The sequence below is a fragment of the Seriola aureovittata genome, chromosome 18, assembly GCF_021018895.1.
Source record: "Seriola aureovittata isolate HTS-2021-v1 ecotype China chromosome 18, ASM2101889v1, whole genome shotgun sequence".
Classification (NCBI taxonomy): domain Eukaryota; kingdom Metazoa; phylum Chordata; class Actinopteri; order Carangiformes; family Carangidae; genus Seriola; species Seriola aureovittata.
In genome coordinates, this window is record NC_079381.1 from 16,631,769 (window position 1) to 16,651,426 (window position 19,658).

The 19,658-nt window shown below is 40.7% G+C and overlaps 2 protein-coding genes across 5 annotated transcripts in view; one reads left to right on the top strand and one right to left on the bottom strand.

Moving 5' to 3' along the window:
• Positions 1-217: 217 nt before the first annotated feature.
• On the bottom strand, positions 218-19,045 carry prlra (prolactin receptor a). Of its 2 annotated transcripts, none has more exons than XM_056402931.1 (10): positions 18,840-19,045; positions 14,401-14,505; positions 8,062-8,152; positions 7,651-7,783; positions 5,823-5,992; positions 4,521-4,687; positions 4,133-4,274; positions 2,991-3,087; positions 2,418-2,487; positions 218-2,307 (listed from the first exon to the last, which is right to left on the bottom strand). In XM_056402931.1, the coding sequence occupies exons 3-10, from the start codon at positions 8,132-8,134 to the stop codon at positions 1,207-1,209; spliced, it is 1,953 nt and encodes a 650-aa protein (XP_056258906.1). In that variant the 5' UTR covers positions 8,135-8,152; positions 14,401-14,505; positions 18,840-19,045; the 3' UTR covers positions 218-1,206. The 2 variants fall into 2 exon arrangements, with proteins under 2 accessions (XP_056258906.1, XP_056258905.1); XM_056402930.1 differs by having other exon boundaries at positions 14,401-14,696.
• The window catches only part of nedd4l (NEDD4 like E3 ubiquitin protein ligase), a 44,787-nt gene continuing 43,446 nt past the window's right edge, over positions 18,318-19,658 (top strand). For all 3 annotated transcript variants that reach the window (XM_056402926.1, XM_056402927.1, XM_056402928.1), the window contains exon 1: positions 18,318-18,651. In XM_056402926.1, coding sequence (XP_056258901.1) covers positions 18,607-18,651 — 45 coding nt within the window. In that variant the 5' untranslated portion in view covers positions 18,318-18,606. The remainder of the gene's footprint in view (positions 18,652-19,658) is intronic.

The window sequence follows — 19,658 nt, forward strand, 5'->3', positions numbered from 1 at the left end:
CTTTGTTGTTCCCCTCTATTGTGCATGGATGCATGAACCCTCTATGGAACCCCAGGGAAAAAAAATTTCCTATATGGGTTCCCATATTCTCCCACTATACACCACAGTATTCTAAACCTGAAGTGATTAGTTAACTGATTTGTCTGCTACAACAAGCACGTACATATCAATACAGTACTTGTAATCATATAGAAACGGAATCAAAATCAAAATCCCATTACTGTATATTGTAAATTTATTACAAGCATGATTCTTACAGCAATCTGTCCAAAAAGATTTGAGTGCTGTTTCAAATTGCATTTTGTGTGTGGCTGGTTGACTGTTTACAAAACTATACATAGATACATATACACACACACAGCAATTTATCACTGTTCAACAACAGAGACGGAGTCACTTAAGGTTAGTGCTGTACATGGCTAACCAAGTATCATACTATTTTCCCATCCAAAAAAACCAAAACCTAAAAATTTTTGTAGAAATAACTTTTTTTTTTCAAATTTACCACTTAACCGATTAAAGTAGTAATAAATGTATACACAAAATAGTCTCTGAATGAAAAATTAAGCAATACATTCCAGTTCGGTTTTCTTCTTCTTGAAACAAAATCTCAAAATATATACATTTATATATATATATCTCTGTGTTGGATCCAGAAGCAGCTTTAAGACGTAGTGTTCCACAGGGAGCAGAGGAAATTTGCACATACAAAAACGGAAACAAAAATAAAAACATCTGTTTGAGCTTCCTGCAATTTTGATTTTACACAAATAATTTGAATAGATATGGACATTACACCAGTATACATCAGTAAATCTCATGAAATATATTAAAAAAGTTCATGACATGAAAACATGTGCCTGTGATTGAGTAAAAGATTTGTGACAAACATATAATTACTCATAATGACAGCATGTAGTACCACATAATTTTTTACAATCAATCATATTCTTTATAAAGTTGAATGACGATTATTATTCACATACTTTGGGATTCTCAAAAATAAGAGAGTCTCTAAACAAGTCATCTCTTACATGAGAGGAAAAATAAATAACAGTAATTCTGTGACAGTAAAATTTTGTGTTTGCAGCCATTTTTTGCAGGAGTCATTCATTGCCAGTGTTAGTGTTTTTGTTTTTGGTCTAAGTCCCTGCTTAAAACAGGTCCTGTAATGTCCTAGACCTGCCAGCTGGGCTTATGGAGCATCTAGTAAGTACGCAGTGTGAACACGGTGGCAGTGTCAACATAACCACTCGCTGCCAGGGCCATTTCGTCCTGGATCGGCGTGGCAGTGTGAAAGAGGGCTGTAGGCTTGTGGGTAGTGGTACTGATGGACGATGTGTAGCAGGTCTCTGTTGTTCCATTAGTCTCCCCGTCCTCACAAGGGCACCTGCACACCTCCTCTTTCATCACCTCTCTCTGGAGCAGCAGCATGTTGCCACTGTCCACCCCCTTCACCCTGCTGTAGTCCTCCTGCTGGCGCATCTGGCGGTAGCCTTCCCCATAGCCATGGTCCGACACAACGGGCTGGAGAAGCACCATGTCCTCCTCGTTGACCCTCTGGACTTCGACATAGCCAGTGGGCCGGAGAGCAGGCGATTCCAGACCAGCAGGTGCCTGTTTGCGGCCGATGCTGGAGATGTTGACATCACTGTGGGCCTGGAGCTGCCAGCAGGGTTGCATTTCGGGAAGTACTGAATGAGGTTGCTTGTTGCTAAAGGAGAACTCCCAGTAGCTCGGTCCGAGAGCCTCCTTGGTGCTCTGGCCAGGTTGGGTGAGGTAGGAGGAAGTGGAGCCTGGGGAGAACAGGCTGTCGGAGTGGCAGTGCTGTTTGGCAATCTCAAGTGAGCTCATTTGGTCTGGAAGGCTTGAGCTGTACTGAGGCAGTGGAGAAAACACAGAAGGCCAGGTCTTCACTCTTCCACTGGACTTGTCAGGGCTAACCATGTCTTCATGAGCATAGGTCAACGCGTCCTCGTCCCAGTCTCTCCGGCGCCTTTGTGACTTTGTTTCTGACGTACTGTCTTCCTGATCTGTTTGCCTCTCTTCTTCTTTTGCTTCGCCACATTTATCCATCAGCAGAGTGTGGCTGTCGCAGCTGACCCGGCCGGAGTCATTGTCAGATGTGGAGCCCTCAGATTTGAGACAACTATCGAGTAGGTCCTTGCTTTCTGCCAGCATCAGCTCCTGCTCTTGGGGTACATACACCTCTAAGTACTCCACCAGCAAGTCCTCATAATTGGATGACGTAGTTGGGGGGAAATCAGACACCACCAGTGCACTGAAGATCTCCTCAGACTTGCCATTCTACACACAGAGGAAATCCATCAGAAATAGTTTGTCTTTGTAAATATGGTTATTTGATTTAGATACTTAGTGTATGCATCAAAACATTTTTCAACATGTTGCTGCTTTACCTTGAGAAGCTGCTTATCAAATCCTTTGATTTTAGGACCAGGGACCGGTGGCAGAATACAGTGCTTCAGACTTATCACATGAAAAAAAAGGGTTTCAAAGTCAGGGCTTGTGAGCAGCAAATGAAAATCAATAAATAACAATAACATTTCACTTGTTGTATACCCTGAAAGCCCATAGTGGCAGCAGTTACATAAGGCCTTTTATTTTATGATGACTATTGAAATTATCTTAAGATATTAAACTGTTTCAGTGTAGGTTTTACTTCCTCTTGCAATGACAAATTGACAATTCTTGAAAAATCTTGAAATAAAATACTTTTTTTAAGTAAACACTTAAGTATCCCACCATCTCTAGACAGTAAGTTCACAATTTGCCCTGTGAACTTGCCCACAAAGTTGTAAACATACTGTTTTCCTTACAAACTAATGAAAATTCATGAATGTGAATGATGTCTTTCTGTGCTAAGAAAGAAATGACTGTTCTGGGCCTCTGTAGCATATAATATGACAACATCCCAGTATGCTACATTGGACCAAAAGAATTGCATAAGGAATTCATGATCCCTCTTTTACCTGTGGCTGTTCATGTGTAGCAACCATGTGAGGATGAGGAAGATGAAGGCAGAAAAGACTGCAATGAGGATCCACACTGATTTCTCTCGATGGAAATCTGTAAGACAGCATAACAACATAAGTGCTACAACACAGCATACAACCTCATTCCTATGGTGATTACTGTTATAGGATATTAAAGAAGTTTAATGCATAGTAACATAGTCATCCTGCTTATGTTCCTTCAACTTTTAGTTAAAGGAATAGTCCCCATTCGGGAAATATGATGGATGAGAAGATTAATACGACCCTCATATCTCTCTGTTTAGTGTGGGGCTGGAGTTAGGATATGGTTAGTGACTGGAAACATGGGGAAACAGCAAGCCTGCCTGCATCCTAAGGTCAAAAATACACCTACCAGCATATTTTAGGATTACTTATTAACATTTTATGTTTTGTTTGTTTACCCAGCATCAGTCATGCCACTACCACCTCCATGTTAAGGACAGACTATCAAACTGTGGCTTTACAACAGCCTGGTTCCATCTGTCTTGCTGTACAATTCAGAGACCTGGAAGGACATGTGGACGCCTTTGACGCCAACTGTCTGTGAAGGACAGGAGACCTGAGGTGGTACCTTACAGGTGTCCAATGCCTGACTCCTGCAGCTCACTGCACAGCCACCAGTTTAAGCAATGACCATGCTGTTTTGACCACATAACCGCCATCTCTCGGAGGACTGTGGGGGGTTGGGACTCAGCTACAATACAGCCCAGAGACTGGACCAGAACTGTACGGCGTGGCGGAAGCGCAGGTTGGAGCAGGAGTGAACGTGTGAGTGAGTATCTTTACCCACACAAAAAAGCAAATGAGAAATTGACACATTGCGGTTTCAGGGGTGAACTGTGGTATTACTTCTACCACAGTCTGGCACATAACCACAACCTTCGTAAAAACACAATGTGTCATTTTTACATTTTGTGTTCTGCACGGATTAAACATCTAACAACATCTAACTCTTGGCAAGAAAGTGAAAAAGCATATTTCCCAAACTGATGAACTACCCCTTCAATACATGAATTAATATACCTTATACAAAATACATGTTATAGCATAGGAGTGTAGTGTAGTGTACTGTAGATAATTATTGGTTGAAATCTTACAGTCAGGAACTTTGATTTCGGAGGTGGAACTCCATTCACTCCAAAAGCCATGATCAGGTTTACAGCGCACCTGGATGTGGTATCTACCACCTGACCGCAGACTGAAAACGTTAAACATCTTCTGTTGGCCTGCAAGGTGCATCTGAAAACACAACACGCACAAATGACACAGTCCAGTCAGTCCTTCAAGCTGTCAATATATACAGTGGATTGTAAATGCTGTGTGGTATGCAAATTAAGACTATCTGGTTTAAGAGGAAACTAATCAGACACTTCCCCTGGGCAAAATTTATTAAGTTTCCTGCACACTTCACCAACATGTGGCTTGAACTCAGGTTTCACATTTGAAAGACAAACGTTTTAAACCACCGGGCCACGAGCTGCGTACCTCCCAGTCATCTTCTCCCTCCAACTTGACACGGAGCTCGTAGATGAGAGTGATCCAACCGGAGCGGGTGTCAGCCTTATGTGGTGGTTCCCATGACACCCGGAGGAAGGGCCAGCCCCTGTCCTCCATTACAGTGACAGTCACCATCTCTGGGGGATTAGGTTTGACTGGAGAGACAGAGAGAGAGAGAGAGAGAGAGAGAGAGAGAGAGAGAGAGAAAATGTGAACGAGAGAGGATGTGTTTTGTGTGACTGAGAGGGAGGAGGGCAAAGAGACTTTTATTGGATGATAATGTTTAACACAGAAACACAAGAGAAGCCGACTGTAACCGCGTAAGGAATCAGGCTAGACTAGTTTTCTTGAGTTTGTTTATGTCTCTCCCTCTGTGTAATAGTAAACCAATGCACACCTCCAGCGACTGAACACTGTCATTGCAGGAGTGGCTGTCCAAATATTTATTGACACATGTGACGTCATGGTTCAGATAAATGTTAACATCATGGCTTTAAGTTATCTTCTTGGAGATACAAAGTTGACAATTGTGAGGACAAGGAAACAGATCATTCTTAGGACGGATAAACAAACCAGGTCAGTGCAACTGCGAGAGACAAAGGGGGAGAGGAACATTTTCAGATAAGCAGCTTCAAGGGCAAAGTGGATAATTTAAGTCTTTTAGTTCTTTAACTTTACATTCCTTTTTGGATATTTCATGAACCAAACAACATGGTTTTGTATTTAGCAGCATGACAGCACTGGACTTATTCCACACCTCATACAATATTCATATATTGTTACATAATGTGAAGTAGATCTGCCCAGTATGTATATTTAATCAGATGTCTCTGATTAAATATACAATTAAATTTACAATTTAATATATACTCCTCAAAGAGGAGAGAATGGTGCAGTTGTTGGGAACTATTTTCAGCTGTGGATTAAGTAAGGTCTAACCTTGGTGAGTATTTCTGGCAGCAGGATGGTATGGATATGTACGACTCAAAATAAACTGCAGTGTCTCTATGTCAGCCAGCGCAACACTGTGGCTTGACACTTTATTAATAGTTTTTGGACAATAACTGAGGTCTACCGCACACAGGAATAAGCTGTATAGAGGGAGGGTTAGTGCACTCAGAGCGCATTAGCTCCAGTGTAACTCAGTGTGCCACTAAGCAGCTGCGTGAGTGTGTTAAAATATATATTTTTTTAAACCTCATGGGGGAAAACTGTGTCTCGAACAGCACGTTAAAAACCATGACAACAAATTAAAAAAAAAAAAAAAGAAGGTAGCACACATTCCCTCACCAATGTAGACCACGTCTATGTCCACGGGGTCGGAGAAGTTGCTGCCCAGTGCGTTGGTGGCCACCACAGTGATGTTGTAGTTGACCCAGATGGACGTGTCGTTCTTGTTAAAGAAGCAGGAGTTCTCCCCGGCTGTGTGGTAGTCGGGACACTCGTACACTGCCTCAGAGCTGTAACAGAGACAGGGGAACGGTATGAAACTTTATGTATGCATGTACTAAACTGTATTATTTCTAAAGAACAGTGTGTATTCTTCATGCCAGAGCTCCTGATACTTTGTGCTTATGTGTGAGTGTGTGTGTGTGTATCTGTGTGTGTGTGTGTGTGTGTGTGTGTGTGTGTGTGTGTAGGAAAAGATGAGACACACAGAAAGAGAGATGAATGGCTATGTTTTTCTGAATTGCAGACAGGAATGGAAGGAAAAGTTCTGAGTCACAAACTACAACAAAAGAGTTGAGTGGGTAACTGCTATGTTTAAAGGATAATGATAATTTTTTCCCCCACTTTGTACACTCTCAAATAGCCTTTTTGTTAGCTGTACTCATTTTACACTGTCCTATTACATCTGCATCTTGTGTAATGTTGGGTTTGTATCTTCTTTTTCAGGTCAAATTTAGAAGCTCCCACACAACTGTGTCTCCGACTGCAGGTTTGCCTCGTCTCTAAGATGTTTTTTGACTCATGTAATGTATCATATCGAACAGCCCTTGTGCACAGTAAATTTACTGTATGGCTGCACATAGTAACGTTCTTCTTATGGGAATATAAAAGTAAACTAAAATCGAATGCAGAATGGAAAGCAGAAAAGGGAGCATGATGTAAAAGGAGATGTAAAAGTAGGAAAAAGAAGCAAGGATACTAATATCCAAGCAGTCAATCAAAGAAACAAAGAGTCAGACTGAGGAAAAAAAAAAAAACATGATCAGGATCAAAACAGACAAGCAAAGAACAGAGCACTGTGAAACTAAGGCACGTACCACAGAGACAATGTGGCAGAGAACAAGTGCAAATGGACCAGTATATATATACTGGGGAGCTAATAATGGGAAACAGGATGAGGCACAACTGCACTGAATGAATGAAAGGATGGATGGACGGATGGATGAGCAACTCAAGAAACTCAAACCCATGACACAATGAAGTGTTTATTTGATCTTTATTTTACTTCTTTCTTTATTTTTTAAGGATGTTTTTCCACACCTCACCTTTCAAGAGAATCTATAATAAAAACTAAGAATGTTTTCCGAGCCGTGGGCTCTGCTATCATCGTCTCCATTTACTATGACTCTGGAGAAGAACACACATTCCTTACAAATACTGAATAAAAAAAAAAATGATATCACTCTTCCAAATCATCTCTTTTGTAAACCTCCAATATATTTAAATAACCACTGCATGGTGATTTAATTACCTCTGTGCCTTTGCTACAGATGTTGGATATTAAGAGCCAAAGATTTATCTATACTGACATTTCAGACACAGTTTCAGATCTTTCTGGTTTGGTCTGAGCAGTAATGGGATATTGATCATACTAGAATCAACTGAAGAGCTTCAAGATATTAGCCATATTTTAAAATTCACAGCCACGAACACAACTATGCTCTATCTATGCTCTATTCTTCTTCCTCCGACATGTATATTGATGTGATGATGATACATGCAGAGCGCCTCATTCTTGACTGAGATCAAACCAGCTCCTCCACCCTAGACCTCTATCATGATGATGAAAGATTCATCCATGTCACTTATCGGTAAAGTAATACAAAATCCAGAATTAAACGAAATGAAGTGAATGAGTGAATTCTGCATGATACTGGGAGCCGCTCACTTTTCTTTGCGATAGTACAGGGCGTAAGTGGTGGACAGTCCCCCATCGGAGCCTGGCTTCCACCAGCAGGTGAAGGTCTCTTTTTCAGGTGAACGACATCTGGTCAGCTCGGGCTTCCCTGGCGGGCTGAAGCCTATAGAAAGACAGGAACGTGTAAAAAAAAGGAAGAGAAAGTAATTACTAGATTACACACTAAAGGGGGTGTGTTGTAACAACATATAACAAAATTTTGATGTGAATTGTGCAAATACCACAAAAACATCCACAAATAAATAACACTGTTACTTATCATCTGTTAATTGAGCAGCCAACCAACCACCACACACCTCTCAGATGTCTTAACTCAATGCCAGAAACTAGAAAGAAGACACTGAGGCTGTGTGTCAAGCCTCACTATGTGCAAACACTTACGCGTTCCCTTTGCATGTGGCGCGAAGAAAAGCAGCAACAACAACAGGATAGCTTCCACGACTTCCATCATCATGGCACCACAAAGCCTTGGCTGTTAGATTGAAGACAAAACAAACAACGAAAGGTGAAGGTAGGGAAACTGCCTGATCTGTTCTCTTCACATGGCCCACAGTGTTTGATGCTGTCCACCACAACAGCAGAACTGCACACCATGTATTGACTCACAACATGTTTGCCTACTGCAGCTGAGACATTGACACTGAAGTCAAAGCCCCTGAAGACAATATTAGGAAGAGACAATATAAAAGGAGGTCATCCAAAGGTGAACAGTTACAATTAGAAGAGAAACTAGAATTACTGCCTTGCGGTTGTATACCTCTCCCAACCAGTCAAGTTGCAGGAAATATAGTCACAATCCCCACTTCTGTTCCTGAGTTACAGTGTTGAATAATCACCAAACATGTTTTTGCTTTCAACATTATAATGTAACAGTGACCTTTGACCTTTTTGATATAAAATATCCTCATTTCATCATTTTATCCTATTAGTCCTATTTATCCTATTTTATCCTAAATAGTGTCACAATTAGTGTATGAATTCTTGATTTATGGCCAAAAACATGTTTTGAGAGATCACAATGACCTTTCACCTTTGACCTTTGACTACCAAAATCTAAGTTCATCAGTTCATCTCTGACTCCAAGTGAATGGTTGCGCAAAATCTGAAGAAATTCCCTCAAGGTGTTACTGAGGTTTACGTGACGGAAGAAATAGTGGATACCCCACTGCAGAGCTAAAGACTAATTGATGCTTAGAAAACATTTCAGCAGTGATACAGAATCAGTCTGAGGACATTACTGAATGAATCCTGTCATTCAACTTCAACAGAACACCCATGTCCTTAACAGACATGATGAGTACTAAAATGACACAAAGTCTGAATACAGGGCATAAATGTGATGAGCTGAAAGGAAAACAATCTTCTACAGAGAATGTATGCTATTTCACTAAGGATTAAAAAAACATCCTCTCCATTTCTGACTACCTCAACCAGCTGGCACATGCAGCATAACTGATTGCATAACCTGAGTTGGGGCTTTTGCCTCAACAACAGAGACACACACAGCAGGAAGCTGGTTTGCTGCCGGCCAGCCAGACTCCTGTTCGCATGACTTGGAAATCTGCTTTTCCCTAGCCATGTGCAGATGTTTAGAATTATTACTCGGCATGACCCTTCATCTCTAAACCCAGGGAAAAGACAAGCAGGGATGGAGAATATAGGAGGAGGGGGGATGTGATATAGAGGGTAAATAAAAGGGAGAATTGATGTTGCATCAGTGAAAACTGAAAGCTGGCAGGAAGCTCATGCTCCCTCACTTTTTCTGACATATTGAACAAAGAGAGACATCTTGACCTGCTGTAGTCCATCACTGCCAGGAAACAGGTGTATATTTGCGTTCAGGAATGTTTTTGAATGAAATACAGCTGAGTCTAAATTTATCTTATAATATGAAAAAGAAAAAGAATGTTTTGCAGAAAAAAGTCTGATAACACAGGAGCCAGGAAATGGAATATCAAATGCTTTTATGAACAGAAATATGAAGCCAGAGAATATGTGGAGGCTGCTTCTTATTTAAGCCAGTAAGCCATTCTTCCCTCGGAAAAAAAACAAAGCTTTTATAGTGCTCTTCTCCACCAGCATGATATTCTGTGACACAAGAGGGCCCGTGCTGTGTAAAACATAAGCCATGGACTTTGGTGGAAACATAGGTCCACTACAATGAAATCGAGGACAGGATGTGGTGTATTTCTAAGAATGTCAGTACAACACAACATGTCATTAAAGACATGTTCCAGCATACACAAACTACTGACTGCTTTTGAATTGCAGCTAAGTGTTTTTGTTTGTGAGCATTTCACAATATGAAATAAGCCCTCAGGTAATTTCCACATCAATAACATGCTGCAAGGCTGTTGAGGGGTGTGGCTGCCTGTGTGCGGTTATATCATGTCTACTGCTAAGCTAACTTAAACCGCATCCATGTCATACTCGTGTTGTGCCACCTGATGAAGGATCTGTGATGGCAGCTTGTTTTAAGGCTGTTACACTTCCTTAATATCACAAAGATTTTAAGCAAGTTCTTTATGGTGCCTTAATTTCAATAACGTCACCATGATCTGATAATTGGCATTAAGGTCATTGCACTGGATTAGCTTCCTGCTGCATATAGCCTTCTTACGTAACCAGTAGCCCAAACTGAATAAGCTGCTAAGCTGGGAAAGTGCTGGCCAATAGTGCGAAGCTCTTCCCTCAAAGATAATAATTGTCTGAATGTTAAATTTAAACGATGTTATATGGATCCGCAGCAGGAGCACATACTCTACTTAAATAACAAACAAATAAAAAATAAAAAAACTCTCTCAGTTTTACCTCTGTAGCACTCAGCCCGTGTCTTATTTGTTAATTATACCATTATCTCCCTTCACGTTTGTTTTCATCATAGAAATCAAATGTACTTTTAACTGCCTGTTTTCCGACCTACTGCTTCACAGGTGTACATAACATGGTGGCCTTATGTACTACGGATAAAATTACACATATGTGGTTTAAAAAAAATTATATACAGATTTCATGTCTCGAAATTGAGCACAAGCTTTACAGCAGGTGAACGATGCCAAGAAGTGTACCTGCCTGATCTGTAAATAAATAGGTACATTTAATTGCCTATTTCCTCGGCTCTGAAAAATAAAGAGAGGATGTTTGGTTTTGAGGCGAATAAAAACCAGATGAATACAGTATATTGGTTGTGGCATTATTTCCAAGCGCAATGTACAGAGTGTGATGTATGTAAAAAATGGGGTTAAGACCTAATTTCAGCATAGTGAAAATGAATCATTTATGGTTTGTGTTCATCAGTGGCCTCTCAATTTCAAAAGGTGAGGAGAGAGGACGTGTCAAATGACCTTTGAGGTAAAATGTGTGCAGCGAAGCGAGATTATCCCCTCGAGCATGGTTGTACGGAACAGCCCACCTTTGCAAACGTGGTTAATAATGTTTCTTTCTCATTCCGGGTCACCGCATTCTTAAGAGAGCCGGCCGACAGAGATGAACACAGTGGCAGTGGAGCTACAGAGGACCAATTTTTAAGAGTTCTACCTTCTGGAAGGGTACAGAACAAAACAAAGGCACAAAGTTAACAATATATCCTTAATGATTTACTGCACAGTCATGAATTTCAGTTTTATATTAACTTGCTCTTTATATGCAGCACACATAAAATGAGTTAATGGGACTGTTTACATGTTAGCTGTTGCTTCATTTAAAGGCAGAGCATAAAAACTCCCATCCATAAGGGTTTTACCACTCTGCTGTAGCCACTGCCATAACTCAAAGCCCACAAGCAGAATAGCAGGTTGTCATGGCATGACAGAAATGTGGTTCATTGACGTAACATTTACTAAACTGTCCTCTTATCAGAAAATATAGATACTGTATATTGCACTTTGTAAATTTGACCATGAGCTGTTGCACAGTTTGGGTGAACAATGTGTACAACAGATGCCAGGGATCACTTAAACTGCTTTCATATAAAAACCTTGACCTGTACTCCTGCTCAGACTGGAACAGTCTAAACACTTCCCAACAATGTAAAAAACCGGTTTGATCACCAGCACCAGCGCCTTTCTAAGAATTAATTTTCTGATAGGGGTATACAAGGTAAGAGAGCAACAGTAAACAAGATCCAGAACTTCAAGTTAATGAGTAAATTTCATGGCAATGAAACTGCTCCAAAGGTGATAAACTCTTTTGTCTTTTCTCTATTGTCACCCTCAGGACAAACATTTTGTCACACTACTGTTATATTTCTCTATCTGTTGCACTTTAAGTTGTTTCTTTCTGTTTTATACATTTATATAGTGGGAGTAATGAACAGTACAGATTCTAGTGGCTTCTAGTGTGGATTTATACTAGATTTTACTTCATCATTAGTAAATACAACCCTAATATCAGAACATAAAGAATCAGTAGGATTAATATTTGTGCACTTAAAAACTGTAGTAGAATGATAACAATATAAGTATGAGTTTAACAGCAGTTGATATGTTCAGGTGTAGTTCTCTGATCTACTTAATTCTCCATCTTTGGCTCCATTAAATAAATTTTCTCCTTATAGGCAAGACTCAAAATCTAATTAACTCCACACACAGGGTTCAAAATGCACAGAAAGTAACCCATACAACAATGTGCACAGATTCTGCATACAAAACATACACACGCACGCACGCACGCACGCACACACACACACACACCCACACACACACACAGTGTGCGAATATATTGGCGTTTACATGCATACATGATCAAACAGCATCCTGTTCCAGCTACAGTAAGCACATCACTTTCATTGTTGCCTGTGATTGTGTTGCCCATGAAATTGTACTTCCTCTGTTTTATTGGCCAACCTATATCCTGTGCCCTACTGTGTTTTTGAAACACTTGCGCAGTGGGGGAAAAAAAGGTGTCAAGGACAGAAAACGACACAACCTTCGCCACCTGCAATAATGAGCCGCCTGATCTTCGGCTGTATTGAAGTCAAGAAATAAGTTAGTCAGATAAGGGTCTCCACAGGAGGCCATTGCTCCTACTGTAATTCCTGTGTTTAGAAGAGAGAAGTAACAGTACAGATGTGATTTTGAGAGCAGCTTCCAGTAGTTTAAGTGACGCATTAGCCTGGTGAAGCAATAACTGTACATTTCTAAAGGTGCACTTGAACATCTGATTTCAACTGACACAACTCCGATGTATGAAATAGTTTTTATGTAGGTGGCTCTGTTGGTGGGTGTAATGACATCCCAACTCACCCCCACCTGCTTTGTCCTTATCAAGTGGAAATAGTGGGTTTAATAGTTGAACTGTGCATGTACGCATGAACAGGTAAGAGGGAAGAAAGAATACATCCTCTGTTGTTTTGTTGAAAAAACTGAGAAGAGTGCATTAGTAATTGATTTACAGAACAACAGTAGTCATAGTGTTTGATAAGAGAAATCATTACCATGAATCACAACTTATTTCGATGCCAATTAGCTCACTGTGTGCCTCGCTGCACCAAAGCACCAACCACTTAATTATAAATGTTAGCTTGCAGGTTCATTTCCAGCCAGTATTAACACAAATATGATACATCTGTCATGGGATATGGGCTGGAGTTTACGTGTAAATCTGTATAGAGAATACCCATATTGAAGTGCACCTTCTGTTCTATTATGTCACATGAACCTTTGTTGTCTGCATTTTCAATAGGTTTAACAAAAGGCTAAAACCACCGCTGCCTTTCCGATCCGGAGATCTAATCAAACTTATCACTGATACACTTTTTAGAACTGTCCCCTTTAAATGTGAATAATCCATTATTATTCATAAACAAGCATTACTAAATATAAACACAAGAAATGTATTGCTCTAAATGACCTTTTAAAACACTTCAAAATAGATTTAATGCTTGAATCAAGCTGTTTGACCTAATAATTACATCTGTAAGTCATGTGCAATGCCCAACCCTGTCTTGCCTATATAAAGCCCTGGTGCTGGACTAACAGTGGAAAGAGTCAGTAAGCTGCAGGCACCTAACAATTAATCCAGTATTGAGTTGATCAGCTTGGTGCTATAATGGCCAGTGGCTCCTTTCACCTCGTCCTGGCCGGGGTAAAGGTCAATAAGCATGCAGAGGAGGAGAAGATCACCATCATGAAAATCCCATTAAACTGCTGACACCCTAGCATCATCATCCTCCTAGGCCGAAGGAAATAACCCGCCAATCAGTCAGTGGTCAACAAGGGAATAGGTTATGTCTTAATCCCAGAGGAAAGCAAAGAGAAAATGATCATAGGAGTGGTCTCTCCCGGACCCCACTTTTGTTCCCGATTTTACATTATAGCCTTTCAAATTGTGGGAGTCATTAAAAGACCCTTCTTCTCTGTCACTGACCATGGAAGACATCACATTTAGGCTGTGTAAACAGTTGTTGTTGTTGTTGTTGTTGCTGCAGTAAGTTGCGACCAAATCATCACAGCTGATATTTATTGGTATTTCCCTTTACAGTAATTGTATGTGTTGTCAGTGAGACACAACAAGTATCAATATGTGCAAGTTTGATATAGATTTTAATACGGCTCTGTGCAAAATCACTCACATAACCTGGAATCTCTACGTCAAAGTTCATTAGCCGACTGCTTGGGCCTATAACAACAAGCATAAAGAGAGTGTTTTGGTCTCCTGTCATTCAAACTGGTCCTGACGGCAGGATACTATCTAGATGTAGAAAGTGAGTCTGTGACTTACCGGCAGCTGACAGGAGTTTCTAGTCTCTCCCTCCGTGCCTCAGCCGTGGTGACTCCGCTCCCGGCTACCAGAAGAGCGGACTTACCGACTTGTGTAACTGGTTTACTAGGATGATGACAGGAGACAAGGGCACATGCATTACCGTCAGAGCCGTGCAGCTTAGCTTAGCCGTCCCGTCGGTGAAGAAATCGCAACATCCCACTCTGAGCGTCTATGAACCCGAGGAGGGCGGGGCAGAGGAGCCCAGCCTCAGAGTAAACCCCGCCCACGGTGTAGGTTGCCAGAGGCCTGGGTTTCTAGGAGAGACAGAGATGCTGGAGGAGGTAAACATCCAAATGAAATTCCTCAAAAGCGTAACAATTGAAAACAAATTGGGAGCTTAAAAGTTGCCTAATGTAAAGTCATGCAAATGGTTTTGTTTTGTTTTGTGTCTGCTCTGTTTGCTTTAAATTACATAATACTCTATGTTTAGGGAGAGAGAGAGAGAAAGAGAGAGAGAGGGAGCAAATCAATCAAAAAATGTGCACACAAATATACACACACTGTGGTGGTTTTCTCTGTCACCTCTCACACATGGTGCTTGTTTGCTGCTACCTAAGCGATTGCTCCTCACTCTACATATTAACAAATATTGTGAAACACGATGTGACAATCAGAACACCGTGTCCTGCCAAATCAGTGTTTATTCTTTCACTGGTTCCTCTTACTGGGAGTTGTAAACATAGTAAGGTCTCCTAATATTTGACATCCCCTCTCTCCCTCCACTGCCCTCTCTGCACAGCCTGTTCCTTATTCACTGTTTTATTCATGCATGAATGTGAGTTTATCTCTACAACTGTTTGATATGAATATGTAAATGATTATTATGTGTGTATGTTTTAATTCTATAAAAGACAAAAGATATCACATCATACATACAGAGACACACAAATCCTGTGAAAGAAGGGTACACCCTGAGTTGCAGCATTTACAACAGGATGTAACTGTGAACATGATGTTCCCACTGGCTAAACTGTATGTATCTCCATGCGTATCTCTGTCTAAATGGCAAAATGGAGAAAGATCCCCATTTGCTGACGAAACCTGTGATAAAACATGAGGTGTACATTTTCTTTGTAAGATTCTAACACCAACTGTAGGTGTATGAAAAGCATGAGCTCACATTGACAATGTGTAGGCTGCAAGCTGTGGGAAATTCACAAAGGTGAATGAATTTCAAAGTGCACATAATTTCAAAGGAAACTCTGGGAGACAGCTGGGCGGGTACAGAAGGAGACAGAAACAGATTCCTTTAGGAATCTTTAGGGATCTGTCTCTGACCCGATCATTGTCTCCTAAACCGAACTTCCTTTTTGCTCATTGTGTTCACTTTCTGTGAGGCCACACCTGCAGAGATCTTACAGGGATGGACGTAAAAACACAAATATGCATTCATGTGAAAGATGAGGCCTGGAACTCCTGGAAATAGAAAATGAGATAGCAGTGTGTGATTGGCATTAAAATAGCCTATCATCATATTAAATCATGTGGGGAAATTTTGAAAATGAAGAAAAAATCAGATATTCAATAGACTATAACACTGTATAGGTATTATAGCCTACTGTATTATTTGTTAAAGTCACAATAGAAGCATGTATATGAAGAACAGGCAGGTACGAAGTCCTTTGTGTGTGAATAGTAAAAAAAAAATCTAATATATTTTATTAATGAAAAGCACCCATAATCGTATTTATGGTGGCTGGTTCCTTTATAAAGCTGGATGCATGCTGTCATCAATGTCTGTAATAAATGCAGCTATTTGTGGGGAAGCATAGAAAAATTAAAACAAGCTTTGGGGCGGAGTAAATGATGGCCTCGTATCAAGGGTGGCTTGGGAAATCTCTGGCCCTCCCCTTTTCAGCTCTACTTAGGAGCAATAATGTTATATAATATGGCCATCTGCTCTTCACATTGATTTAAAAGTCCCATTATGCGACATGGCCATGATGAATGCCAGTGAACATTTGAACAAGGACGTGCTAGATAGTTGAACTCAGTAATTATGCTCGAAACATTTATTGCCGTTTTTCAAAAAATAAAAATAGAATAAAAAAAATAAAATAAAATCATCTTCTCTTCGATGCGTTGATGGATGGGTTTGAGACTTTTGGTATGTCAGCATGCATGCCTGTGCCTGCTCGTTGATTCTGGCGTTGTTGCGTAAGAGGAGGACTGACTGGGGCACGACCAGGAGTCAGAGGTGAAGGACTGAGGCCCACCTCTTCCTCAACAAAACACAGCGTGCAACTTGGGTTTGTGTCCGTGTGACATCTGCTCTCTCTCTCTCTCTCTCTCTCTCTCTCTCTCTCTCTCTCTCTCTCTCTCTCTCTCTCTCTCTCTCTCTCTCTCTAAATAATCACTGGACATGTGGAATCAGCTGTGCAGGGACAAACCGGGACAAACGATGAGGTGATCATGACTGTGTATGTTGTGACATCTAGCGGCGCTTTTGGGAACTACTTTGACTAAGCAAGCAATCCACCAAACAAACCCAAAGCAGAACACACACAACCCAGCATCATCCCAAAGCCTACGTGCAGACAGGGGTAAGGTCTTGTAGCTGTGTGTTCGATGTTATGTTTACATGACACTGATTGGAAAGAAAGACCACTCTACACGACCACTGGTGGGACACAACAACACAACAACAGCAATCACTCAGCCATCACTGAAGATACTGAATTCATGTTCTCAAGGAGATAGACATCTCTATGTATTCATAGCATTTCACATTTACTGTACTGTTGTCTCTACATTTTTGCTATTTTTTAGTTTTGCAAGGAGATGAAGATATTAATGAATTGTTCTGCATAGTAAATCTACAGCTGTAAATGTTAATGAGCAGTTCATAAATGGATTCCTGGATTCCAGATGCCTTGCAGCCCTTTTCCTGAAGGTGAGTGGTCAAAGACAAGCAAAGTGTCATGCAGGAGGAGAATCTTCCACGACCTTGGAACCCAAAAGGTTGTTCTTATTTATGGCTTATAAATGATCTATACAGCATTAGTAAATGATTTATTATGCAGTTATAAAGCCATTCATTTATTAACCATTGCAAATGATACCTTATCATACCAAAAATCCGAACTAAATAAATAAAAACGTATAAAGATTTTAATTTAACAGCAAAATCAATAATAATAATAATAATAATAATAACAGTAATAATAATAAACATTTATTGTGTAACAATAATATTTACGTATCACTCATATTCATTCATTTGTATTGCTTATTCTTATAACTGTCATTGTACCTTTGTCATTAATTTATGTTTGTGTATTTTTACGTAGCTACAACCTCACACAATATAGGCCTATTTTAGTCCAGTGTGCTTATTTTTCACATAACAACTTTCTCGCTCGTTTTTATATTGTAGCATTAGGTGTAAATGCTGTGTTGAAAAAAACTAAGTTAATTAAATTTCCCTCGGTTAATCCACTAACTTTTGCCGCTACATCGACCGAAATTCGTGATACGGATCAGTTGGATCTTATCTGTTTCGTTCTGTGTATCCTGTGATTGGCTGCCTGTCACAGGCCCCACCCCTTATATGAACTGGCTGAATGGTAATGACCAGAGCCAGAAATCACCTTCACGAGACTAGTAAGCTGGAAATGGTGATGTTACATATTGAATAGATACCTAAAAAATACTGACGTTGTTAAACTTAGTTGCTTTCCGAAATACAGCCTCTCACATCCTAAAAAAAAGCAAACACACACATACACACACATTTCAGCTCCACGCCCTCTGCATATTTTATTGGCCCGTGAAGAGCTTCGGGGAATTCTCGACATACTTGATTGGTTTATACTGACATCAATCTCGTCTAACCGCCACACGATTGGCTGAGCTACTAGGAGGAAGTCAAATCTCGCAACGTTTCGGGGGATAAGCTCGGAGTTGACAAAAGCGATCTGTCTCAGTCGAAACATTTTGGATACAGTTTTTTTTTTAATTTTCCCAGTTGTGTCCTGGACCGACCACGCTGGCGAGCTTTTACGTTATCCGGCTGAGAACCCACCCGCGAGGACTTGGTCTCACTGTGGACTTGACCACCACCGCACGGCTGAGATAAGAAAGTGGGACTTTATTGTTCAAGGCTAGCTAGCTAGCTTTGCTAAGCGGCTTGTTTTTGTGTGTGCAGCTTGGACCGCAGGCTATATGGCTACGAATTACGAGCCAATATATGGACTTTCAGAAGATGAGGTAAGCTTTAATCTCAACAAAGCTTTGGTATGTTGACTATAGTCATGAATAAGTGTCTCTCACACAGTAGGTTCAGTCGAAGATAGCTAACGCAACCGTTAGCCGACGCTAACAAGCCCTCACCCACGGTTACATTCCGTAGTAAGTGACTGGCGGCTGCCAATATCTTGGTCCGGTAGTTTACTTACCTTAGTTTAAGAAACGACTGCATCACGCTGTCAAGCAAGCGTGACAGCTCCACTACATCCTCTATTGGCGTCAAAGCATGAACGACTTGTACTCGACTAGTACCCCAGAGTGCTATTTCGGAGACCCGGAGATATTGGTTAATTTCTTGGGTGGGTGGGTGGGCTGGACTGCATTTCCACTCTATCAAACTTGAAAACACCAGCTCTTGTCAGTTTGATGGTACACTGACCACTAAACGAGTTTGAAGACCGAAGTAGAGGCATGTGCATCTTTCCCTGAGATCGATATCTACTTGTGTGGTGAACTCCGTGTCGCCTTTGACATCCAGACTTCAGTCACTACTGTGGCATGAAGTAATGCTGTAATGAAAATGTTGTTTTACATGGCAACACGATAGTCACGAATCAAACATGAGCATCACTGAATGACAAGCAAAATGATTTGCCAACCGAGCAGTCATACAAGCCACCTACCTAATTGCAGTCAGAAATAGTAAGTCTGCAGATTTTGTGGATGATCCGGATTGATGTCTAAAAATACATTTCATGTGTTCATTCAAGGAGGTAAATAGGGGCGTTCCCATGACTTTTGAGTTTGTCTCAGCTAACATCAGTAGGCTAAAATCGCTATTTCACCGGGATGCAGAGGAGACTTGCAAGTGGCCTTTTTATGTCAGTTTAGTGGGCATACTCTAAGCCTAAGACTAGGTCTTATCAGATACACTCAACATTGAACTGGCCAATATCTTGATAGGTATTCATTTAAATGTGTATTTCTGCCATTTAACGTTTTACATTATTAAGACAAGAACAGGTCAT